This window comes from Macrobrachium rosenbergii, chromosome 24 (genome assembly GCF_040412425.1).
Source record: "Macrobrachium rosenbergii isolate ZJJX-2024 chromosome 24, ASM4041242v1, whole genome shotgun sequence".
In the NCBI taxonomy this organism is placed as follows: Eukaryota; Metazoa; Arthropoda; class Malacostraca; order Decapoda; family Palaemonidae; genus Macrobrachium; species Macrobrachium rosenbergii.
The window spans coordinates 14,456,293-14,482,387 of record NC_089764.1 but is presented as its reverse complement, the minus strand read 5'-3'; the positions used below and the strand labels follow the sequence as shown (position 1 = coordinate 14,482,387).

Genomic DNA, 26,095 nt, shown 5'->3' with positions numbered 1-26,095 from the left:
TAAAATATCATCCTACAACAAATATACCTTAAATTATTATCTTATTACTGTATTAATCTTTTAAATTATATTATTATCATTTCAAAGTCATCTTCAACATTGCAACCCTTAAAAATATATACATACGTACTTCTAGCCCTTCCAGCCAACAGAAAGATAGAGTTACCACTAATTTATATTCAGTCAGCACAATGAGAGAGAGAGAGAGAGAGAGAGAGAGAGAGAGAGAGAGAGAGAGAGAGAGAGAGAGAGAGAGAGAGAGAGTCTATTTCTTTAATCTCTCAAGGAATGTTAATCCATTTCTCTTTAAGCATCTGACAACAAGAAAATTTATGTTTGTTTTTTTTTGTCTTCCAAAGATGTACCTTTACATTCTTAAAACACTATAAACCAAGTATCTACTTATCTAGCTATTTATTTCTCACATTCTACCCTTTGGAGAGAGAGAGAGATTTTTCATTATACTATCCTTTGTAGTGGTTGGCAACGCTGACCACCCAACCCTTGTTGTCAGGTTACTTGACATATTTGACAGGTTCACCCTCCCCCATATCTCTGAAACTCATGAAAAAAGATTGGGGGTGAAATTTGTTGTTTAAATTTTTTCATTTACTTGCTATAGAAATGCATAAATGTTGTAATTAGAGTATATTATTATTATTATTATATTACTATTTGAAAATTATTACTTATTATTAGGTAAATCATTTATTTATCATACAAAACATATATTCTCTCACCTCAGTAAGAGAGAGAGAGAGAGAGAGAGAGAGAGAGAGAGAGAGAGAGAGAGAGAGAGAGAGAGAGAGAGAGAGAGAACTGAAATAGGAAGGGAGAAAGAGAGAAACATTACATATGTCATCTAATATTACATATTATTTAATCTTACAGTATTATTATTTTATCATTATTATTATTATTTAATCTTATTAATCTTAATAACTGAAAATTAGTAAATCATTATTTTATAAAAAATGTATTTAGCAATGAAAGTAACATCAAAATATACTAATTAATGAATATTCTCAATGAAAAAACCCACGAATGGGGGTGTTTTCCCGAAATCAATTTTTAGATAGGTTTGACACAAAATCCACGTGTTCCCTTTCTGCTATGAACAAGTAAGTAAAGGTTCTATCCCTATCGATCTCCTTCTGGAGCAAAGGGGAACTAAATGTGTTTTGAGTTCGTACATGGCATTTTACTCCACTTTATTTATTTACATTTATTTATTTATTTGGATGCCTTTCCAACTGCTATCCTTTGCCACAACCTGGGAAGTTCCAACAGGTCCAACTGAGGTGACAACTGCTCACCCCACCGACCTTCTTTGGGCCTCCGGTATGACTGCTCCCAGGTGTAGGACTATGCCAGTGACCTTTGCCTAGGAGTGTCGGTGGGACGAGCAGCTGTCACCTCCACTGACACTTCACTAACACTAGCACTTTTTCCACTTTGTCCATAAGGACATGCACTGAAGCACCCAACTGGGTCACAGTATTCACAGTATTTGAGGCTGGCAAGGGGGTCGGGTTCGGAAGCGAGAGAACTGGGTAAAGGAGTAGGTTGAATAGTCTGAGAATTGGGAACAGGTGACACAGAGGGAGCAGGCAAAGGTAAAGCAGGAATATCATCATCAGCAGAACTTAATATGGTCTTGCTATCTACTACCTGTTTTTCGGCTCTAGTGGCCGCCTTAGGTTTCCTATCTCTGTCTAATTTTGCTAAATGAGACCCCAAAATCTTCCATTTTTTAGCATCCCACTCTGAACATTTGTCACAGGTTTGATCACCTGAACACTCTTGTCCCCTACATTCTATGCACATAGAGTGAGTCATGTTTCTCTTTAGTGAGTCTAGTATTGCAGCCTTTGCTGCAATAGTGTAGGCTAGTAGCACTAGAGTCAGACATACTAAGTCTTAGAAGTCAACAATCGAGTTATAATCTAAGTCAAATTGAAGAAAAAGCATCCTAAATTGAAAATTAACAGGCTCATTAAGAGAACCTAAGATAAATACAAAAGCTGTAGGCTACCAGTACTTCACCCACTGAAGAATCTCAAAAGGAAAAGCAAAGAAAGCCAAAATTTAAGCTGACTGCTCACAGCTGAACCATTGTCGAAGCCAGGAGAAAAACAACTGAATCTCGCTGCTTAAGTCGTTCCTCTCTTACCCAGAAAGTGGGTGGGGACTAGTCACCTACACCAACACTAGCGCTACCATGAATTTCAAAATTAAGCTGCCAGGGGAGTGAAACTATATAAGCAATATAATTACTTGATAAGTTACACATGAAAATTTTTTTTTAGGTACTTAACCTCGATCATTAAAAAATCCCTCCCTCCTCCCCTCTTAAGAGATAAAAAATCCCTCCCTCCTCCCCTCTTAAGAGATAAAAAATCCCTCCCTCCTCCCCTCTTAAGAGATTAAGAGTAGAATGAACAACCATAACAACCGTTGTCTGAGCCCCCACCCTACAAAGGGTGGGGGAGTAATTACTGGAAGCTTTTGTTAACGACTGTTTCAATTTTAACACTTATTGAACCCGTGCCAAGTAGCTAAGGATAAAGCTAATGATAGAGGGTAAGTACCTAAAAAATTGATTTTGTCATAAAAATCATTATTTCAGCATCTACTCAAGAAACCTAGAATAAGTAGATATAACATTGTAGGTGTTTGGTCTGCATTTTTCTTACACTTTACACAAACAAAGATTTTAAGGAAATAAGTCAACACAAGCCCTCACAAGCCAATCGAAATTTCTCAAAATCAAGACAAAAATTTTTAAAATTGAACAGCAACTCTACAATTAGCCCTTTTAGATTTCAGATATGAAATGTGTCAAAACAAAACATTTAAAATCAAGGCAAGTTCTGTTACGATCCAACAGATAATGAGAACATTTCTGATGAACTCATTATGCATATTGCTACTACAAGATATTTTACATTTTCCTTAAATATACAAGCCTGAAGTCTTATAAGGATATGCCTTCAGCAAAAGTAGGGTTAGCCAATGAAGATCATTAACATGATTGTTGTTGTTGTTGTTGTTGTTATTATTATTATTATTTTTTTTGGTCTATCACAGTCATCCTATGTGACCGGGTGGTTTTTAAAGAGTGGGTTCCAGGTTGCATCCTGCCTCCTTAGGAGTCCATCACTTTTCTCACTATGTGCACTGTTTCTGGTACAAACTCTTCTGCACGAGTCCTGGAGCTACTTCGGCATCTAGTTTTTCCACATTCCTTCTCAGGGACCTTGGGATCATGCCTAGTGTTCTTATTATTATGGGTACAATTTCCACTGGCATATGCCATATCCTTAATTCTATTTTCATGTCTTGATCCGTATAATTTTTTCTCTTTCTCATCTACTCTGGTGTCCCATGGTATTGCCACATCAATGAGTGATACTTTCTTCTTGATTTTGTCAATCAACATCACGTCTGGTCCATTGGCACGGATCACCCTATCTGTTCTGATACCATAGTCCCAGAGTATCTTTGCCTGATTGTTTCATATCACTCCCTCAGGTTGGTGTTTCTTGCACAGGCTCCAGTGAAGGGCTTTTGCTACTGAATCATGCCTCTTTTTGTACTGGTTCTGTGCAAGCGCTGGACATTTGCTTGCTATGTGTTTTATGGTCTCACCTTTCATATTGCACTTCCAGCATATGGGTGAGATGTTATTTCCATCTACTGTTCTTTGAACATATCTGGTTCTTAGGGCCAGATCTTGTGCTGCTGTTAGCATTCCTTCTGTTTCCCTCTTGAGTTCTCCCCTCTGTAGCCATTGCCATGTTTCATTACTAGCCAGTTCTTTAGTCTGTTTCATGTACTGTCTGTGCATTGGTTTGTTGCGCCATACCTTTGTTCTGCTTTTCATGCTCCTGTCTCTGTATATTTATGGGTCTTCATCTGCTTTTATCAGTCCTTCTTCCCATGCACTCCTTAGCCGCTCGTCTTCACTGGTTTTCAGATATTGCCCCAGTGCTCTGCTCTCGATGTTGACGTAGTCCTCTAAGCTTAGTAGCCCTCTCCCCCCCCTCCTTTCATGTTATGTATAGTCTGTCTGTATTTGCTCTTGGGTATAATGCTTTGTGTATTGTCATGTGCTTCCTAGTTTTCTGGTCTATTCTGTTGAGTTCAACCTGCGTCCACTCCACTACTCCTGCGTTGTATCTGATTACCGGTACTGCCCATGTGTTTATGGCTTTCGTCGTTTCTGGCATTGCATTTTGACTAGAGTACCACCTTAAGTCTCTGTATATATTCTTTCCTGATCATGTCCTTCATCTCTTGTTGTTTTATATCCTCTCCTTCTATTCCGAGGTATTTGTATCCTGTCTCATCTATGTGTTTGATACTATTCCTGTCTGGTAGCTTTACCCCTCCAGTACTTGTCACTTTGCCTTTATTAATTGTTATTATTAATTATTATTATTATTATTGAGAACCTGAAACTTACTCATATGGAACAAGCCCACAGGAGCCACTAACTTGAAATTCAAGCTTCCAAAGAATATGGTGTTTTCATTTGAAAGAAATAACAGAAGATAGTGGGAAATATAGAGAGAGATCAGTTATTTGAAAAGCACAAAAATAAATAAAAAATGTTAGGAAAATATTAAAATACAAGCTGAATTGTATTAGGGTAGTAATGCATCACATCTTCAATTGCACTTCCAACTGGGAGGCTGTCAGTCCAACAGTGTAAGGAATAAAGGACCTCTGGAACTGATAAGTTCAACAGCGGAGCACGTTTACTGCATATTGGTGCTGCTGTTCAGCAAATCTGGTTGCTCTCAGCAGGAAAAGGGGATTATTTATCAACTGTGAATGTGAAAGATCTCTTTTAAAATACTACTTATGAAAAAGTGACAAACAAGAGACCATTCGTTGATGGTCCATGTCAAACCTGCTACTATTAGGAAACAGAAATCTACTACCACAAACCACTCTATCTAAGAGAAAAATCTCTGACAGAAGCTGACATCCACACAGAACAGTATTCTAGTAAAGGAAGCACAAATAACCTATGTTGCACTGATTTTATCTCTGTTATAAACGAGAGGCCTTACAAACAATACATACTAAATTTTATCTGGCATTTGCTGAAACTTTCATTAGATGTTTCTCAAAAGTAAGATGTGAGTCAAAAGTTACACCTAGAATAATTAAAACCTCAGACTCATTCAGCAAAGTTCCATCCACCTGAAGGGGAGGATGGGATGGAAAATCTGTAAAAGATCTGCTAATCAATAGTGTTTTCATTTTACTGGAGTTCAGCATCATGCCCCACTGTCTACACCACTCACTGATCCAGTTCATGTCCCAAATGAGGCTGAGGGCAACTTCATTTCTCAAAAGTGCACAGTGGAACAGAGATGGACAAAAATAGAAAAATCAGCTTTTCAATTTGATGAATTTGATGGCATTTACTAAAAATAGAATGTCAGAATAACCAATTTTCATACTTTTTAGACAATGCACAACAAATGGAAACATGCTACAACTTGCTGAAGGTATTGATCATCTTGTTTCGACATGTATAGTAGTACTGTATGGGGCAAAAAATATCACACAAGTTCTCAGTTCTCTCCAGCATACCATACTGGTTACTTTTCTTCTTCTCTTATTTCATTTAGTGCTATAAGTGCCTCAGATTACAAATACAGGCAGTCCCTGGTTAACGGCAGGATCAGTTAATGGCGATCCGGTTTTATGGGGCTTGTCTAGCGACGAAAATCGGCAATTTTGGCGATTTCCACTTATCGGCACCAATAATTAGGTATTGGCGCCAATACATACCTAACAGAGGCACCGATAACCAAAAATCGGCACTTTTCAGCGCCAATAAGCCCAAAAATCGCCGAAAAAGCGCCGGAAATCGCCGATTTTCAGTTAGTGGCGATTTTCGGTTATCATCACACCCCCAGAACGAAACCCCGCTGATAACCGGGGACTGCCTGTATGGTTCTATTTTCTATTTTGAAGATTTTTGTTACTTTGTTGCAAACGATTTTTATGATACAGTTGATTTGTCAAATTAAAAGGTTTTTCCCTAAATTTCATAAGGAGCAGAAAATTTTGCTGGCCAGAGCAGGGCAAATGTTCTTTATAGTGACCTTCTCTATACAATTTACAACAAGCTGATGAAAAATTTAGCTGCCAGTAGCCTCCTGCCACAATATGAAATATTTTTCAAGTGAATTTGTCAGTTCCATAAATGAAATGTTATCTTCAAAAATTACGATTTCCTAATTATTTCATGTTTTTATTTCAGATATCTATCTATAAAGACTTAAATATAGATAAATAATAATGTCTATACTGTACAGAAGAAAATGTTTTGGAGTTAATGCATGAAACAATTAAAAACAAAACTCTTACAAGTTTTCGTGACAATAATGCAAAAACACTTTCAGTGGAAAAATTCAGTGACAAATCTACTAACGATAGTGAAATGTTTGTAAATTATCTTAAGAAGCTGCGCTAAAAATGGCTGCGTGTTAATTAAAGTAAGACTTTAAAAAAAAATAAAGTGACTGGCTGTCCATGCATTTCACATCCATTAAAGATGACCACATGGAATCAAGGGCTTCAACATCAAGAGGCTGACCTACAGCTGTTTCTTTTGAAGCAGCTTCTGATAAAAATAAGAGAGGGAAGACAGCGTAATTAATGACAAATCACCAGATAGACAGTATTTTGCAACTTCCAGTGTATTAAAAAAGAGGAGGACACAGCGATACATCAAAAAAAGCTGAAAAATTTAGCAGCACCACCAAAAAACTATTTCTCCAGATGAAGCATTAACCCTAATGATGGATTGTTCTCTAACAAAAAAAAAAAAATACACATCACAGGATAAGAAAAGGAGCAATAAAGAGGAAATGTGAATCGTATCCACCCTATTACCTAGTTAGAGAGCCCAAAAAGTAATGCTGTCCTTGCCCAGAAAATTGGAAAATTACAGACGTCTCTGCTGAGCTGAACTTGCAAGATTTTTAGATCACAAAACTAACAAAATTTTGAGATTTGTATACAATGAGCCAAGCAATACTCCTGCATTTACAAAGGGTATTTTGATATCAAACAGGATTTGATGGTTTGACAGGTCAACAAATTTACAAGCAAAAGACTTCATCAAATGAAAGAGCTTTGTCTATTGAAGTTGGCATTTTTATGACGTGCATTGTTCCTTTAAAATTAGAGATAACTTGTCCTCAAAGAAATTCTAAAATATTAATTTGGGAAAATCCTGCTCCATCTTCCACTTTTTATTGTAGGTCTTTAAGACTTTCGTTTATAAGGGAAAATATTGATATTTTATTGATTCTGCTAAGAAATGCCTCAAACCTACAGTGGTTGATAAAGAATGTAATGTATCCCATGAAGTATTTGTTACTATGATTGATGGCAAAGTTTCAACCCCTTTATCTAATTTAACTTCACTATTTCAGTGCTGTAACATTTTTGGAGCAAGTCCCAAATGTATGAATGACATCAATCAGGTTATGAAAAGAAAGATCTCTGAAGAGAACCTCAAGCATGGCCTTTCAACCATACATGCATGGATCACATGTATGGAATGCCTCTACATACAGCTTATTGAATTCCTGTCAAGAAGTGGTGGCAAGTAAGGACCCAGGAAGAGATAAACCTTGTGCAGAATCAGAAGACAACAATTCAAAGGCAACTGAAAATTAAAGTTGGTCTTGTTGATATGCCTAAGCCAGGGGGCTCTGAAACCTCAAATGATGGTAAGTGCCCAGAATTTTTTTTCAAAATGCAGAGGAGTCCCCAGAATTACAGGTATAAATGTAACTCTAATTGAGCAACTTCATACAATCCTTGCTGTCCAACCTTCTTGGAAGGAAATTAATCAAAACAAATTTAAGAAATATTCACTACAAACAGCAGAGCAATACACAGAGCTGACGTTACTCAGCAATTCAACATAACTATTGGATTACAGCAATCAGCAATACACAGAACTGACATTGTTCAGCAATTCAACATAACTATTGGATTACTTTCAGAGGAGGCCCAAGAAGCTTGAAATAAAGAATTTAGAAGATACCAATACGGATTCAGCCATAAATCATCAAGAACAGAGACCAGTAAAGATATAATGATAAGACTATTGTGTTCTTCTGATCCTTACATAGGTTCCTTGAGGAACAGAACAAAGAGGAAGATAAGAAGTCTTCCTCATGATGCTTCAGTGCTTTTAAAACTTGACAATGATGATTCAGGTGATGATGACTATGATCATAGCTAATTAGTTATTATGCTTAACATTCATTCTGTAAGTACAGTAAAATTGTAAGTATAAGCCTATATATGCTTAGTTTAATTTCCAGTTGTTTGAAGTGATTGTTTAAAGTTGAAACAAATTTTCTGTCAGATAAGATTACGTATAATTTCCAGCTGTTTTACACATAACTGTAGAAAAAAGGAACACTTAAAATACTATAAAGTACCCATAATGCATACCTCCACCAATATGTTAAGGAAATAATTTGAAAAAGTTAATTTTGTAAAAAAAAAAAAAAAAAAAAAAAGCTTGTGAGCCTTTTCTGTCCCCTAGATCTTGATAAGGTGCAATGACTACCCTAAAAATCATATTTGATCCTACTTCACTGTTATATCCAAGATATCGAATTTGGTTAAAATGGTTAACTTTAATGGAGGGCAGGGGCTGATTCCCCACCCCCTACCCCTCACCCACCAAAAGGGGGACCATATAAGAGAAATAATATTATAAAATACTTCTCTGTCCATTTTCAACCACTCTTAAAAATTTCATTGAAATCCACCCATAACTTTACGGATAATACCGTTAATAGACATACAGGCAGACGGAAAGACAGACAGATTTATATATAAAGGCAAACATAACCACCTTGGTGGAGGTAATTCAGATGTCAATTCAACAAAATAATAACTATTTCCTGAATAAAACAACTAAAATTAAGTGATGAATTATTTTTGTCCCAAAAATAGCTATTTCGTCCCACTGTGAAGTGGAGACTTCACTACACCCACAAGTGTTGCATCATCAGTATACTGAACAATCTTGTTTTCCAGGTCAACAACCATATCACTTGTGTACACTGAAAATAACAGTGGACTAAGAACACTACCCTGTGGAACTCCAGACACAAAAGGTCTTGGTTCACTTAAGTAACCACCAATAGCAACTCACTGCTACCTACCTGTAAGGAAATCCACCTACTCCAAGATTCTGTAGTTTATAATTAAGAACCTTGAGATTTACTAAATTGAAAGCAGCACTAAAACCTATTTGAATTACTCTGCACTCAAAACCCTTATCAAGGTTCTCTTGTAAATGGCATATCAAGTCTAAAGAGTATCACAGGTACCTGGCTGCTCCCTATAAGCATACTGACTATCAGTTAACAATACTTTAGATTACACATACTTATACAGTGGCTTAAAAATACATTTTTCAGCAACTCTGGAGAGCACAGGGAGAACAGAAATTGGCCTGTAGTTATTGCAGTCTGCAGATATGCAATTCTTTGGAACAGGCACTGTATTACTAAGCTTGCACTCATCTGCAGATACATTTCGTCAACATAAAAATCTATAGAATCTACTAATCTTGGGAGACAACACACTAGAAACTTTAAAAAAAAAATAAAAGGAAGAAAGCATCAGAATCTTCTCTGCCCCAGCTGTCAAGATTATACAGTTTTCTTAACATCCCTAGAGAGAAATGCAAATTTTGTAAGAATAGGTTCAGGATGACAGGGATCAGGGAGATGGACATCCTCAGTTGATTGCTTAACTTCATAAGCTCAGTGAAGCAGTTCAGCCTTTTCCCCTAGGGCCAGTAATCAATCCACCATCATCTGTTAGTAGTTCTCACTTAGGTGAGGGGTCAGGATATACTGCCCACTCACAGGACTATCAAACCCACTTTTCCTTCGGTAAAAATGATCCACACTGCCAAACTTCCTCAGACAGCAGAGGAGAACAACACTATCAGTGAAATGGGAGGGTTAAGCATGTGAGCACTTCCTCAACGAAGATTAATGTGGAAATAAGAACTGGTTGCAAGTAAATGGCAAAAGGTCATGGCTGTGTTGTGCTTCTACTGTACACTCACCTCCTGAAAAACTTAGATTACCCCAGAAGCAAGAGCTGAGGAGCTCAGTATCAAAAGCCTCCAGAGGAGTATGGATCATGCACCTTTCTGGGCTCTGTATTGTAGTATCTAAGGGATCAACCAGTGCTGACCCATCCTGAACCAATTGTAAACAAAACTGAGAAGAGAAAAGGAGACATGATGGTTTTGTATTTTTAGCTTACTCTTCAAAAGGAGGAATTAAAGCTGGACACAAAAGGCCACTGGTCTATGGGAGTGTACTCAGAGGAAGAATTCTGTTTTACCCTGTTCTCAGCTTGCCTTTTCTTTCTCCCTTCTGAGTCAAGGCTTGGAAGGCAGGAATCAAGTAACATCCTATGGTAAAAGACATCTTGATTCCCAGTGAAGCCTTGCTGATTGTGTCTTAGCAGTTCAAGCAGAGAAATAACCCAATACATATGTTACTCTTCAGTAAGAGCAACAAGTTTGGGAGGGACTAGACTAGACCACACACACACACACACAGAGAGAGAGAGAGAGAGAGAGAGAGAGAGAGAGAGAGAGAGAGAGAGAGAGAGAGAGAGAGAGAGAGAGAGAGAGAGAGAGTTTACAGGCTTGCTGAGACTAGCAAAATCCTGTTAAGTCTTCTATCCAGAACTTTCTACTTCTCTAAGAATCAAGAATGCAATTGTGAAAGTGCCTCTTGATGGAAGAAGTGCAAGAAAGAGTAAAGTAGTGTGAACTCATCCTAACACTGTCACTCTCTCTCCAGAAGGGATTCTTGGAGAAAAACATAGAAAAGACTGGTCATGGGAAATACAAATAAAAAGAAAAAATAACAGAGAAATGAGCATTGACCTTTCCTAAAACTATATCAGTGATTAGGATGGAGAAGTTTGTGTGTCTGGACAAACAATCACTGTCCTAGATGTCAAATGGGCAGAGCAGCAAATCCCCTAATTTTGAAGCACCTCCCAAGCACAGGGCAGTATCACGGGAGAGCTGAAAGTGTCAATCCCTTGGGAGACCGAACAAAAAAAAAAAACAAAGGTAGAATATATGTAACTTTCAGCTCCCCATCAAAATCATTTAAACTCCAAGGATAAGATCTAGCAGTTCTTCTACCAGAGAATGCATTGGTTACAAGAGATCCTGAGAGATAACCCTGAGGAGAATACTCTCAACATGCACCCTTTTCCTCAGTAGTCTGAAGATCAAAAAGGAAGGAATGAGCAGGAAGGACAGTAACCCAAAAGGCTCTCTTGGAAAAGTTCACTTAAAATCACCTGCACACAAAGAAAGCAATAAACACATTGTTTCTGTAGTATACCAACCCAAAGTCCTGCTGTATAAACAGAGGTTAGTATTCTATATGAACCGTAATATAAATATTAAAATAAGGTGAACCTGGAGACTTTAATAAAAAAAAAAAAAAAAACATAATGAACATAATAAATGCTTCTTAACAACATAAGTTCTGTGATCACATCAGCAACAACTTGACCTGATGACCTCAGAAAGAAAAGTGGAGGCTAATGACCAGGTGAATGGGCAATACTACCTTCCAACTCCAATCACCTACCTACTGGCAGTTAACTACCATGTTATTAAGCTTCAATGTCTGAAACAGCCTTTTCTGAATGTATATCTACATAACTGCTGAAGATTAGTATCCTCATAGGAACACACTCCAATGTTCTCTCTATTTCCCTAGAAATTACTATACGTGATAGACCAAACATGACAGCTTTAGTGATTTCATACTCATCTAGTTTAAGGCATGGCCCAGTTTTTCCTTTAATGATGAGATCTACTCATATTAGGAATTTTAAAAATTATGCTTTCTACAACCTATCAAAAATTACAATGCATAAAAGTTTAATCCGAAGAACCCTTCCATTATGAATGATTACAAGTGCATAACCTACAATGCCAGCAACCAAAAATTTAAATCATTAGACTAGAAAAATTAAATAATGATACTACAGTATTAACAAATTTCACCTAAATAGTGCTTAACTATCAAATCCCATCCAAAATATTAAAAAGGTTACCTCTATCATCTTCATGACGTAAAGGTCCATCAACACCATGTAGAAACAGCATGTCCCCATGATTTAATTTATATCCCTTAAGTGTCTTCCTTGGGGATGATATAATCTCATTTTTTTTGTCTCGGGTCCCATAAAGGGCAAAGTTGAAGCCTGGGAGACCAAATGCTTGTTGCACCTTCTCATACAGAAGCTTGGTGGAGTCTGTTGGCTTCAACTCCACACGCTTCGTACCCTCGGGAGACTGGATTCGTATGATCTGTAGACACAGGAGAAAATCACTCAATAATACAGTAATATATTAATATAACATTATGGAGATTAAAAATGTACTATAGAAGCAAAAAATTTCTTCACAGCAAATGGCAAATTAATTCTAACAAATTATCTTTTATAAAAAGTATTTAGTGTATTTTTTTAAGGGCTTTCAGTTCAGAATCAAACCACAAAACCCACTGCTTGTAACTTATGGTGTGTTTTAATCTCAGCTACAATAAAGTACATGTTAGTCCTCATTTGTATCTCTTTGTGGGTACATACCCAGGTGTTTTGTACAAGCTTGCCATCTTTAAAACCACAATGGGGATGTTGTTCATCCAGTAAAAATACTTAGGTAAGTTCTTTTAAACCAATCATGAATATATTTCATCAGTCTACTTGCCATGAAAAAAGTTGAAATGATATTTTCATAATAAAATAAATTTTTGAACATACTTACCTGGTAGTTATATATATATAGCTTAAGCCCTGACGTCACGGCAGAATTTCAAAACTTGCGGCAATCGCCGATGGGTAGTCAGGTGTACCACCTGTGAGCCCTCTACCCAGGTACTTGTAACCATTCCAACTATTCCTCAGATCTTCCATGCCCCTAGTCTCTAGAGGGGAGGAGGGTGGGAATTTAATTATATATAACTACCAGGTATGTTCAAAAATTTATTTTATTATGAAAATATAATTTTTAAACATCTGACTTACCTGGTAGTTATATATATAGCTGATTGACACCTTTGGTGGAGGGTCAGAGACAGCCAACATCATTGGAATTTGCTTAAGGGTTAATAAACCAACTTAAGGTCCTTACCTGGATTAAGGAAGCTGACTTCAATGAACTTCCCCTAATTATGTCTGCTTTCCTTAAGAGGTCCAGCGATCCACCCAGGGGACTGAAGACCTCTAGGAGCTGCCAACCGATGTACCAACCTCTATGTGACAGACAACCTATAATACCCTTGTTCCGGGCACCACCAAGGAACAAAATGACCACCTGACTAAAATCAGTGATTGTGGAAGACTGCGTCCAATCTCCACAAACAACCATAAAATTTCAACCATTCCAAGGCAAGAAAAAAGGGTATTGTTTTATGGGATTGCAGGGGTAGTCCCTTCTCCCACTACTGAGTTAGCTGCTATAAATGGTCCCAGCGTATAGCAGTCGTCATAAAGCGTCTGTACTTGCTTCAAGTAGTGTGAGGCAAACACTGACTTGCTTTTCCAGAAGGTAGAGTCCATGATACTTTGTAGGGACCTATTCTGTCTAAAGGCTACATAGGTTGCAACTGCCCTGACCTCATGGGTTTTAACCTTTAGAAGCTTGAGGTCCGCCTCACTACATTCTGAATGAGCTTCCCTTATCAACTGTCTTATGAAAATGGATAACGCATTTTTTGACATTGGCAGAGAGGGCTTCTGAACTGAACACCAAAGCGCCTCTGACTTGCCTCGTAAATCTTTCGTCCTTTGCAGGTAAGATCTCAGAGCTCTTACCGGACACAGGACTCTAACTCCTCGTTTGTGCTGTGGCAAAGAGGTCTATGCATGGACGTCCCCAAATCCACCACAAATCTTTGCAGACGTCTTGATGAAGAGTCCATTCTGTTGCCAGGACTTGACCTTTCCTGCTCAGACTGTCTGCTCTCACATTCCTTTCCCCTTGAATGAATCGTGTCAATAAAATCACATTCTTCTCTTTCGCCCAGAGAAGGAGTTTCCTTGATGTCTCGTACAACGACCTGGAGTGGGTTCCGCCTTGCTTGTTGATGTAGGCCAACGCCGTCGTGTTGTCGGAGTTGACCTGCACGACTTTGTCCTGAACTGAGTGCTCGAACTCTTTGAGGGCTAAAAAGATTGCAGTCAGCTCCTTTTGATTTATGTGGAGCTTCTCTTGCCCTCTGGTCCAGGATCCCGATACCTCCATCTTTCCCAGTGTTGCTCCCCACCCCAAGTCCGACGCGTCGGAGAACAACACTAGGTCTGGGTTCCTCTGTTTTAATGAAAGGCCTTCCTGAAGCTTGACGGGGTCGTTCCACCACTGAAGGCATTGTTTCATCATCTCTGAAATGGGGATACACTCTGTCTCTAACCCCTCTTCTCTGCTCCAATACCGATTGAGGTGGAATTGAAGTGGGCCAAGGTTTAGTCTTCCTAAGGAAACAAACTGTTCTAGCGAGGAAAGGGTCCCCAGCAGACTCATCCATTCCCTTGCTGAGCACGTCTGTTTCCTTAGAAAGTCCTGTAGTTTTACCAAGGCCTGTTCCATCCTTGATGGTGACGGACACTGAATCCTCATCCCAGGTACAGGATCTCTTGCGACTTCTGTCTGTTTACCAGAAGTCCTAGTTCCTCTGATAAACAGATTGTCGTTTGAAGATCCTCCAGAGAGCGATTGAAGGAAGGAGCTCTGAGGAGCCAGTCATCCAAATACAGAGAGGCCCTAATGCCTCTCGTGTGCAGCATTCCCGCTACATTTGACATCAGTCCCGTGAATATTTGGGGCGCAGTGCTTAGGCCGAAGCAAAGAGCCCGAAACTGGAACACCTCTTCCTTGAAGACGAACCTCAGGTATTTCTTGGAGCCCGGGTGGATAGGGATGTGAAAGTATGCATCCTGAAGATCCAAGGAGACCATCCAGTCGTGTTGTCTGACTGCTGCTAACACTGATTTCGTTGTCTCCATGGTGAACTTCGTCTTTTGTACACAGATGTTGAGGGCACTCACGTCCAGTACTGGTCTCCACCCCTCCGAGCTCTTGGGAACCAGGAAAAGTCAGTTGTAAAACCCTGGTGAATCTAGATTTCGTACTCTCTCTACTGCGTTCTTCTTCAATAACATAAGACACTTGCTGTTGACTCACCTGTGCCTTGGATTCGTCTCTGTATCTGGGTGACAGATCTTTAGGAAAGGGATTTTGTACCCCTCCTTGAGCAGTTGAATGGACCAAAGGTCCGCTCCTCTTTTCTCCCACACCTGCCAGAAGTTGGACAGCCTGGCACCTACCGCTGCCTGCAGGAGAAGATCGTCAGGTCCTGCTTCTTCCGTCTAGCGCCTCTTCTCGTTGTCGTTCTTCTACCCGCCCTAGAGGTACCTCTACCAGAGGGCTGACCACGAAAGGGCTGAGACACCTGAGACACAGGAGCCTCAGCCTTACTCTTTTTTTTTAGCGATGAAAGTCGCTGGTAGGACTTTTCTTGCTGTCTTAGATATCAAATCTTGCGTGGCTTTCTAGGCCAAGGATGAAGAGACCTCTTTTACTAAATCTTGAGGGAAGAGGTGAGCGGAAAAAGGGGCATAAATCAGTTCTGATTTTTGACTGGACGTGACCCCATTAGCCAGGAAAGAACAAAGACGGGCCCTTTTCTTCAGGATTCCGGCTGAGAAAAGCGCAGCTAATTCGTTGGCACCATCTCTGAGCCCTTTATCCATACACGACATCAGATATACGAGTTCTTCAGTGTCAGTCGTGTTGAATAATTCCATCTTCTTTCCTAAAACTCCCAGGGTCCAGTCCAGAAAATTAAATACCTCAAAGGCCCTAAAAATTCCTTTGAGGAGGTGGTCCAACTCTGATGTTGATCAACAAAACTTCGTTTTCCCCATGGCCACTCGACGAGAAGAGTCAACAAAACTCAAGAAGTCTCCCTGGGAAGAGGCAGGTATTCCGAGGCCGAACGATTCTTCTCCAGTTTGATACCAAATGCTAGACCTTGAAGCTAGTTTGGCTGGAGGAAAAGCAAAGGCTGTCTTTCCTTGTTCCTTCTTCAAAAGCATCCACTCATTCATAATTTTCAGCGCTCTCTTGGACGAGCGGGACGAAACCATCTTCGTAAATGCTGCCCTTTTAGACACCTTCCCAAGAGTAAATTCTGAAGGCGGGGAACGAGGAGCAGCCGGGATAAAGTTCTCTGGAAAAACTTCCGAAAATAACTTCATAAGTCTTTTCAGGTCCGATGAAAGGTGATGGCCTTTAAGATTGTCTTCGTTGGAAATCTCTTCAATCGGATCCACAGGAGACTGAGGGACATCATCATTCTCTTCTTCCGATTGTGAGAAGACCGAAGTAGCGACGTCTTTCAAAGTATCATCCTGACGCTCGGCGTCCTGGCGTCCAATCTCTTTACGCCTGGCGTCTTGGCATCCATCTTCTTGAAGCTTAACGTCTTGGCGTCCAACCTCATGACGCCTGACGTCCTGGCGTCCAACTTCTTGACGCCTGGCGTCTTGGCGTCCAAAGTCTTGATGAATTACGTCCTGGCGTCCAGCAGCTCAGGCGTCCTGGCGTCCAGACTTCTGACGTTCGCTGTCCCGCCAAAGTTTGAGGTCACTTGAGAACTGGCCGCCTGTGCGACATCGGTCAAAAACTTCCTCAGGCTGACGTACAACGATCGGAACCTCTTGAGCTGGACAAACATTCTTCCTACGTTCGCTGTCCCGCCGAACCCTGAAGTCACTTGAGAACTGGCTGCCTGTGCGACATCGGTCAAAAGCTTCCTCAGGGTGACGTACAGCGATCGGTGGACGAAAAACTGTATCTGTCTTTTCTGCAGGCTGCAAGACTTGTATCAGGGAAGAGAGTTTCTGTTGCATATCTTGAATTAAACTGATTTGCGGAGCTTCCTGCTGTTGAGGTTCGACAGGGGGAGCCGCAATATCAGCTACTAATTTTTTCTCTACGTTGTGATGTTGGAAATGACGTTCCGGGGACGCTTCCGATCTCATTTCCTCTTCAGCGGAAGCAGACAGCCGCCCGTGCGACAATATACGTCTGCTTTTCACCGGAGAGCTATCGTCAGAGCTAAGAGGGGAACGCTCTGGACTGCTCCAATGGATACATCCTGGAGTAGGAAGCGTCACTTCCCGACGCCGCTCCACAGAAGAAAGTTTCCTCTTGAGGGGTCTTGACTCGGACGTACGATGCCAGCCCGTCTGGGAACTGCGTCTTCCGACGAGGACGAAAACACTTTAACCTTGCCTTGCCTATGGCGAGGGCGGGCGTCCTGGGAAGCGTCAACAGGTACGCTCGAGGGGACGACTGCTCGGTAGCTATAGCCTCTCGCCTCCCTTCGTCTGTCGACATTCCTTCTCACAGGGGTTGGTGAGCTTGGAAGAGGTCTCGGACTAGGAGCATGACAGGACCGAGCAATCGCACCCTCCACAAGACTTGCACTTTTATTTTTCTCACTAACACTTGAGTTTTTAAGATCTCTCACATTCGACCATAAATCCTCTCTGTCTCTTGCGAGGGATTCTACCCTTTGTCCAAGGGCTTGAATGGCCGTCATCATATCCTTCATAGTTGGCTCATTATCAGTATCAGTGGGGGGATCTGGAACTACCACTACTGGGGAAGGAATAATAGCATTATTAACAAGAGGAGAATTGTCAACTCCCTGACTATCTCTCGAAGAGTGAAACCTACTACTCCCGGCTCTTCTGATCTTATCCCTTTCAAGCTTAGAAACATAGCGATAGTAATCCATCCACTCTTTCTCTGATAAACCCAAACATTCATCACATCTGTCCTTCAACTCACAACTCTTACCTCTGCAATTCACACAAATTGAGTGGGGATCTAACGCGGCTTTAGCAAGCCGGGTTTTACATCCCCTCACACACATTCTCACACTCGAAGTAGAGTCAGACATCTTGGAAAAAGGAAAATCGTAAAGAGAGATCAAAAGAAGCAAAAGCCAAAGCCAAAGTGTACTTCACCAAAAACACTGCGAAAACACGGGCCAAACGAGTGAAATTCCTAACGATGCAACCGGTACGGCGGCAGGGAAGATCTGAGGAATAGTTGGAATGGTTACAGGTACCTGGGTAGAGGGCGCACAGGTGGTACACCTGACTACCCATCGGCGATTGCGCGAGTTTTGAAATTCTGCCGTGACGTCAGGGCTTAAGCTATATATATAACTACCAGGTAAGTCAGATGTTTAAAATTTGAATTTATTTTAGAAATATATATATATATATATATATATATATATATATATATATATATATATATATATATATATATATATATATATATATATATATACATAAATACAAATAAATATATATATATATATATATCTGTATATATTACACAATTGTTCTATGCATTAATACAATTACTAACAGGACCTCACTGAAACTGGATGGTATCTATCTGAGTTATTTATTCAGACAATTACAAGCTTTCCAGGCTAACATTCCTCATTATATGTATATATATATATACAGTGTATATATATATATATATATATACACGTATATATATAATTTTTCTTTGATTTATGAACAGAAAGTCCTGCATATTCCATGCCAAAGTAAAATAGCTGGTGAGGTTGAACAGTTGATTTTGTCAAGATTGTGTTCAAACAGTATCTTGACATAAGAATCCTAGAAATTCCAGATAATGAGACAAAAGATATATATCAAAAGTTAAACTTGATTCCAAACCTCCCCATTCAGTTATCATTCAATGCATCCACTGTGATACAATACCTTAATTATAGTTTTTTCTTCTTTCTAAGGCTATCTTGGCAAAATCCCCATCCTCTTATTTCCTGGTCCCCCCTCCCCTCCCCTCCACATCCCTTCCCTACATTAACTGACAAGAAACACAGAAAACGTACATCTCATATGACACTATTGTGAACCACTGGAGCTTGTGGTAGATTCTTCATGTCTGTGACAAGTCTCAGTAATGGTTAGAAGAGCTCATAGCCAATGGCTGTATTCTTTAGACTAGGCCAGTTACAACCTAATGATGTCAAGATACTGAGGAAACAATCCCAATTTTTTAGGTAAATATTCACTGCCTAAACTATGAAAATACTCAATATGCTCTACTGTAGACTTGTCTCATTAGATTTCTGAAATGGGTGGAAGTGATGTAGTCTATGGGATTGGTTATGAAGTTGAACTTCACCAAAACTATGGATTTATTAAATGGCTAACCTCACATCATTCTCCCACTCCATGGTCTGTTTTACACAGGCAACAGCATACTTCAAGACTAAATAATTGACAGTATTTGTAATGTATGTGAAAAGAAGAACAAGATGAAAAGAAAGAATAGCTAGAATGGGCTAGGCAAAGAAAATAACTGAATAGGGAGATTCTGACATAACAGATGAACCCTGGGGTAGAAGAGGAGCAGAAAAGCTCTACAACCATCAAAAATAATAATCAATGCAGTAAAAGTCACTGATGAACTGACAAGGATACATGAAAACAAAAGGCAAGAAGAAAGGAAATGATGGAGGTAAGAGAAGAATGTTACAAATTAATATGCTACACACAATACAGTGAAAGTATATAGTAAAAGATTACATTACTGAGATACACAGTAAAAACTGATAACTGTTAAAAGGCATCTGACAGAGTACCAAAGACAGCAATTAGCTATACTAAAAAAGTACAGGGCAACAGAAAAATTCCTTATGGCAAGCATCATCGCTGGCTATGCTATGCAATTCAAAGGACCTCTAAACTTGCTCCTATCTCATAATTTCCTTCCTTCTGGGGTGCAGAGGAACCTAGCTGACATAAACCTGACACATACCAAGTACAGTATATTATGAAAATCTGAAATATACGGAGGTCTCCATCAAGGAACAGCATGGAATCATCGTTTATTAAAGTAACTAATAAAGGAAGCTACAAAGCAACTTCTGAAAGGGTGGTTCCTGGGAACCATTATGTGCAGCTTACAATGTGTTTACAGGAGAATTGGAAGCAGCAATCATTACTATTAACCCATGCAGTGCACAAATAAATTTCCTTTTTTTCTCCTACCATTATTCCTCAGAAATGGCAGTTTACTATTACTGCTGGCTGTCTATTCCGCAAGCATATTTTTTTTCACAGAAAACAGTAAAAATTAAGCAATGATGAGTAATTCCTGTGTTCTGTACTAATAAAACCCTAAGCAGTGTGTGTTTTACATCAGGCCAGCCTAAGCTTAAGCTGTCATACACAAACCATGACAAAGATGAAGTTGTATGAAAAAAAAAAAAACCACAATCAATATCAGCAAAAAGGGAAAAAACCTCTGGATAACAGGAAACAAAAAATATGGAGTAGTATAGCCAGGAAAGCTGTTGAGTGGATGCTGTGGTAAAAGTATATAGTATTTCGTATCAACTGTAACATATAGTGTCACAGAGATGCTCAGAACTGCAACACACTGTTGTGGAAAAGGATTTTCAATAGACAAAATGTAGAAAAATAAGTGATTAAGCAATGGAGGAGCAACACAACATCACGAGGTAGGGGCACCCATGATAAGGTTAGCATAACAATAACCATGATCACGAAGTAACACAATGAATTTCTACACGCATCGAGTAGGCTAATCTCTGCAGAACAACTGATACTCCAGCAGGCATCTGTAGACCTGAAGTGGATAAGTGGAACTTTAATTGTTCTGCTGAAGTTCCCAAAAAGGCGATGTATTGTGCACATCATATCCCTTAATGCATCTAATGGAACTTTTATATGAAAAAGCGCACAGGAAATACTGTGAAGTAGGAGGAGGGTGTTGTACACCCTTTTTCTATTAGTGAACCACAACCTTCTATTTCCCGATCTTGAGATAAGCAACATAGTAAGTGTATGCAATGGTAAGGGGTTTCCAAGATATGGGGGCCACCACTCTCCTGGCAATTTTCATTTGGTCAGGTAAGAATACATCTATGTATTTCACATGTGATATGCAGCAAGCTAGGTCTAGGTTAGTTAGGTGGGGGGGGGGATAAGGAATCCCAGCTGGGGAGGGCATGCCACCCTGGGATAAGGGTAGTATGCATTCCTGAACTTCTATTTTATACTTTACAAGCAACTCTTAAATGAAGATGGAGATGTGCAGGGGGTAGGTAATGAGCCATGTTCCAGGTTATATTACGCTAAACAAAGTTAAGAACAATATCTGTTACTGCCCAGTCCCATTATCATTCTTTACATTTTCGGGAATTATTACTGATTACACACAAGAACCATTTACGTTTCTGGATGCTATCTTGTGATTTTGGCATTTCTTACCAATCATGTCAGTGAAATTTACTTATTTTTAATTTTACCTCGTCAGATATGCCTAAGCTTATAAATGAGCTTCTATAAACCTAAGTTTATAGATGCACAAACAATAACGGCAAAAAATAAAAAAAAAATTACTTTCAACAAAATGGTAGTAGGCAGAGTAGGGAAAGGGGTAGGTGTTGGTAATTATGCCTTCAGGTGAAAACCTCCTCAGAATAAAAGTTACTCTATGAGCTTTGAACCACCTTTAAAGTAACTTACCTGGTCAATTTTTGTCAATCTTGAAAATAGTTCATTTGTTGCTTTTGATAAAATATCATGACAAAACTCAAGGATTTGAACCTACTTCCACAAAAGGGTAGCCTAGTCCAGTCTATGGGAGGGGAGGGGGGGCAAAAGTGCCCTAACCCCCTCCAGGTCAGGGCATGGCACCTTCATTCAGGGTAGAAAGGTAAGCTCTGCTTAAGTCAGGGCAAGACACTCTAAGTGGTGGGTAATTCTATATATTAGCTCCGCGCCTGTTTTTACCTTTTCAACTGGTTTTTTCTACAATTTTTGGGGTTCTGATACTGGCGGTGCATCTGTTTGTTGTCGGCCAAACGGAATGTCCCTTCGCCGTGTTTAGTACTGGCCCAGGGGGGGGGTTGGATACCCATACATTAACAAGTTATTGCGCTTGCCAGGCGGGATATGAACCGTTCGAAACAGACGTAGCCGTGCTCTGTCTTGTGAAGATCGCGTACGGAAACCCCTTGTTGGATGGACTTCGGGGGTTAATTACACTTGAGCGCCAAAAATGAAAGGTAAATTCATAATTAGCAACCAAAAAACTGTAGAAAAAGTGAAGTTATAGTGCTGTCGGCGACGCGGATCTACCCTATAGTTCTACCAAGAAATGTTAGGTCAAGGTTATTTTGGTTAGGTCGTAGCCAGTGCCAGCCCATGGGTCCAAATGGAAATTGAGACCTATCAATCTATTTCTGATATTCAGTGTTACTTGGGGGGGTCCAGGTGCCCCAAAGCCCCAGGCATTTCTGGCATGGAACCCTATGTCAGGCAAGTTCTGGTAAGGCCTGGGCACGACACTATAGGAAAGGTTGTTTTGGTTAGCGTAGGTCATACCCTAGGCCTAGGCTACCCATATGTGGTAGTTGGTTCAAATGCCCAGCGCCTACCTGTCTCCCTCCCCTGCATTCTACCCCTCTATCTACTAGGCCTACTAACCTACCTGGGCTTCCAAATATTACAAAGCCTACTGAAGCAACACGATTCCAACACCTAGTTTTGGCCACCCTAGACTACGCTAACCTACCAACCGCTAGTTTAGGCTAAGAGTGAAATGCCTGGCCCTGTCGGGTTACTCTGCCGAAACTTAACATCTGAATACCACACTTGCATATCTCCAGTCGCCTAAAATTCTAGTTAGCCTGCTGTAGGCCTACACTCCGGATAGGACTAGGCTCCGTTCGGAAATTAGCCGGCATTCCGAAAGTGTGAAGTGACCGAAGAGGTCACCATTTCCTCTCATCACACATTACGCGCCACATAGCTTCAGTCGGGTTGTGACAAATATGAATAACTTCAACCTTAAAAGACCCACCATGGTGAAACCGTCTCATCAACCATCCGTAGGACTCTTGTGTTTTGTTGGAGAACTGAGGCTATGCATAACACGAACAACTCTGCAACAACAATATCACGGGAAACAAAATCACATCAACACCAACACGAACAAAAATAAACACTCGCCAAAAGAAGGACAGAGGTAGTTCTATAGAGTTTTCGATGGCATTTTTATATTTAGATATGAGATTTACTCTTCATTCTACCTCAAAAGGCATTTAACAACTTATTTTTATAATTTTAATTTAATTTACTGTCTAATGGAAAAGAAAAGGCTAAAGTTCGCACACTTATTAGAGAGACATTACGAGCATCTTGCAGTGGGCTGAAACATTTATGTCTGTATTAGCAAGTCATATCCTGAAAATACACTCAAGCCATCAACGTTGTTGTCATACTGCGTTATTAAATAAACTGAATTACCTAATTAAAACTCCAAGCTCATATGCCGCTGCACACATTTCATATACTTATTCACACGCACATACAGAACACACACACATATACTGTATATATATATATATATATATATATATATATATATATATATATATATATATATATATATATATATATATATATATATATATATATATATATATATATATATATAGTATATACTTCTCCGTACAGAAGTGAAAGACAAGACTATACCCACTGTTACAATTATCGTTAAATTGCATGTTCAATCAAGGAAGAAATCTCATTTGCAGTAAACTTCCACAAGGATCAGCCGCATCATACCCCTACCTGTTACGCTTATGTGCTGCTTGGTGCCCTCACCTATACACAGTGCCCAATTGCCTTTATCTTGCATGTCCTTTGCACATCCTAGACATTTGAGCCCCAATTCTACATAATATGCCTCGCCATTTTTCGTCTCCTTTGTCACTCTGTACCATCTTTTGATTATGCGCCATTCTTATCATCTTACTGTCCTTCATTCTCTCCACATTACCAGACAGTCTCAAAACAATCTGTTTCATTTATTCACCTTTCTCCTTTATGGAAGTAAATTGTTGTCGCTCTTGTCTGCCAATGAGACAAAGAAAGGATGATGCTGAATTGAATTATTGTTTTATTTACATAGTCAGATCAACTACACAAATAAAGTAATATCAATGTCTGGTCAAATAAAAAAGCCTTAATAATAAGTGATGTTTAAAATCATTGTAAATATAGATTAGCTGATAGTGAATATGGTTGAAAATATTTTGTTCAGAAAATAGACAGTATGAGCAACTGAGATTTACTAAGGAGTGTATAAACGATTCCCACATCATTAGTAACTCAGTTGTTACCACAAAAATAGAGAGGTTGATTTAAGTGAAAGATGCAAGCTTGAAAAAGAGAAAATCCAGACTTAAGAAACAGATTTGAAAAGCTGGTAAACAAAGTGACTGGCTTAATGTAACGAAAACAAATGCAGTTCTGCAATAGGATAATAATGAACATCCATGGAAAATCTGTGTAGTATAAATGGTTTAACAGAAAAAGAAATAAGAACACAGTTAAGATAGGGATAGGGGTTTAGTGCATTGCAGACGAACCTTGTATATGGGTGTGCAGATCAGCCAATGCTGTCAAAATTTTCCGCACTGAGGACCATCATTAATTCAGCAGCAACCGTTGTCTTGTTTTCCCTCTGGGGCCACCCTTTGTTATGAAAAACATTTAGCCAAATTGAGTGGCTTAGCTCACATCTGCTAGTACTGTGGACCACAAAGGCCCACCGTATTAGTACTAGTATACAAGGTGTAAACGGATACCAGCATCAAGAAGAGGGTGTGAGGTTCGTAACAACATCACTAAAGACTTGCTGAGTGAAATGTACACACACACACACACACACACACACACACACACACACACATATACACACATAGGCGTACGGGACCCTTCTCATCTGGAGTGCCTGAACTCTCTCTGGCCGAAATATATTTTGCCTGTAAATCCAAGCAATTATATTATATATATATATATATATATATATATATATATATGTATATATGTATATATATATATATATATATATATATATATATATATATATATATATATATATATATATATATATATATATATATATATAATGTGTGTGTGTGTGAAGGAAGACACTACGCTTCATGAAGACACTGCACATTTATTCTACGCACCATGTACAGATGAAGGTTAACTGCTAAATTTCACCTACATTTACAAGTGTTACATAAAGCCTACAGTATAAACTGAACTGAGTAGCCTAATTAGTATGGTTTATACTTTTTAATGTAATATACTAAATGAATAGTAGCTGTTACAGAAATAAATTGCAGTTGTTGAATAGCCAGTTGAATAGCCTTGCGACATTGGCTACTCTTCCCGAAAAATTTGTCTGCTCAAATCTTGGGGAGGGCTGCAGCCCCCCCCCCCGCCAAAAGCCCGCCTGGCTCGCACGCCTATGTATATATATAGCAAAGAACTCAAATTCAGTCACTTTGCGCACTCGCATACACACACACACACACACACACACACACACATATATGTGTGTGTGCGCGCGCGCACGCAAAGTGACTGTATTTGAGTTATTTGCCATTAAGGCGCCACCTCTAAATCAGTGAACTCAAGCAGCACACAAAGAAGACGATGTGGAGCCAGAGTCATTGCTTCTTTCTTTCTTTTACTTTAATGAGGTTAGCGGTGACTAGCGCAATATATGAGAAGCAATACTTCATATGGGTGTTCGAAATTATGTAAACACCTGAAGAGGCATCCAATCCCATGTAGTGTCAGCGAGAGTATCCGATATTACTCTACCATACCGGTACACTTTCCATATACTTACAGCTTGTGCATGTCATCACAGTATCAGCTGTTAGCCGCGTACATCAAACGGTGATAATCTTTGCATGTCATGAGTAGGTATTTTTCTCTCTACGCTCGACTTGACATCCGATATGCTCAGACTAATTTTCATTAATCGAAAGAGAGAAAATTCGCAGTATCCAAAGAA

At 39.4% G+C, this 26,095-nt stretch overlaps 1 protein-coding gene across 2 annotated transcripts in view; it reads right to left on the bottom strand.

Annotated features, from left to right (window-relative positions):
- Npl4 (nuclear protein localization 4) overlaps nt 1–23,229 on the bottom strand; it is a 109,012-nt gene extending 85,783 nt beyond the window's left edge. The window contains exons 1-2 of one of the 2 annotated variants that reach the window (XM_067126220.1): nt 23,078–23,229; nt 12,175–12,430 (exon numbers count right to left, since the gene is read on the bottom strand). In XM_067126220.1, coding sequence (XP_066982321.1) covers nt 12,175–12,430; nt 23,078–23,080 — 259 coding nt within the window. In that variant the 5' untranslated portion in view covers nt 23,081–23,229. Of the gene's footprint in view, nt 1–12,174; nt 12,431–22,705 lie in introns of both variants that reach the window. The other variant, XM_067126221.1, reaches the window with a different exon arrangement.
- Between the last annotated feature and the right edge of the window lie 2,866 nt (nt 23,230–26,095).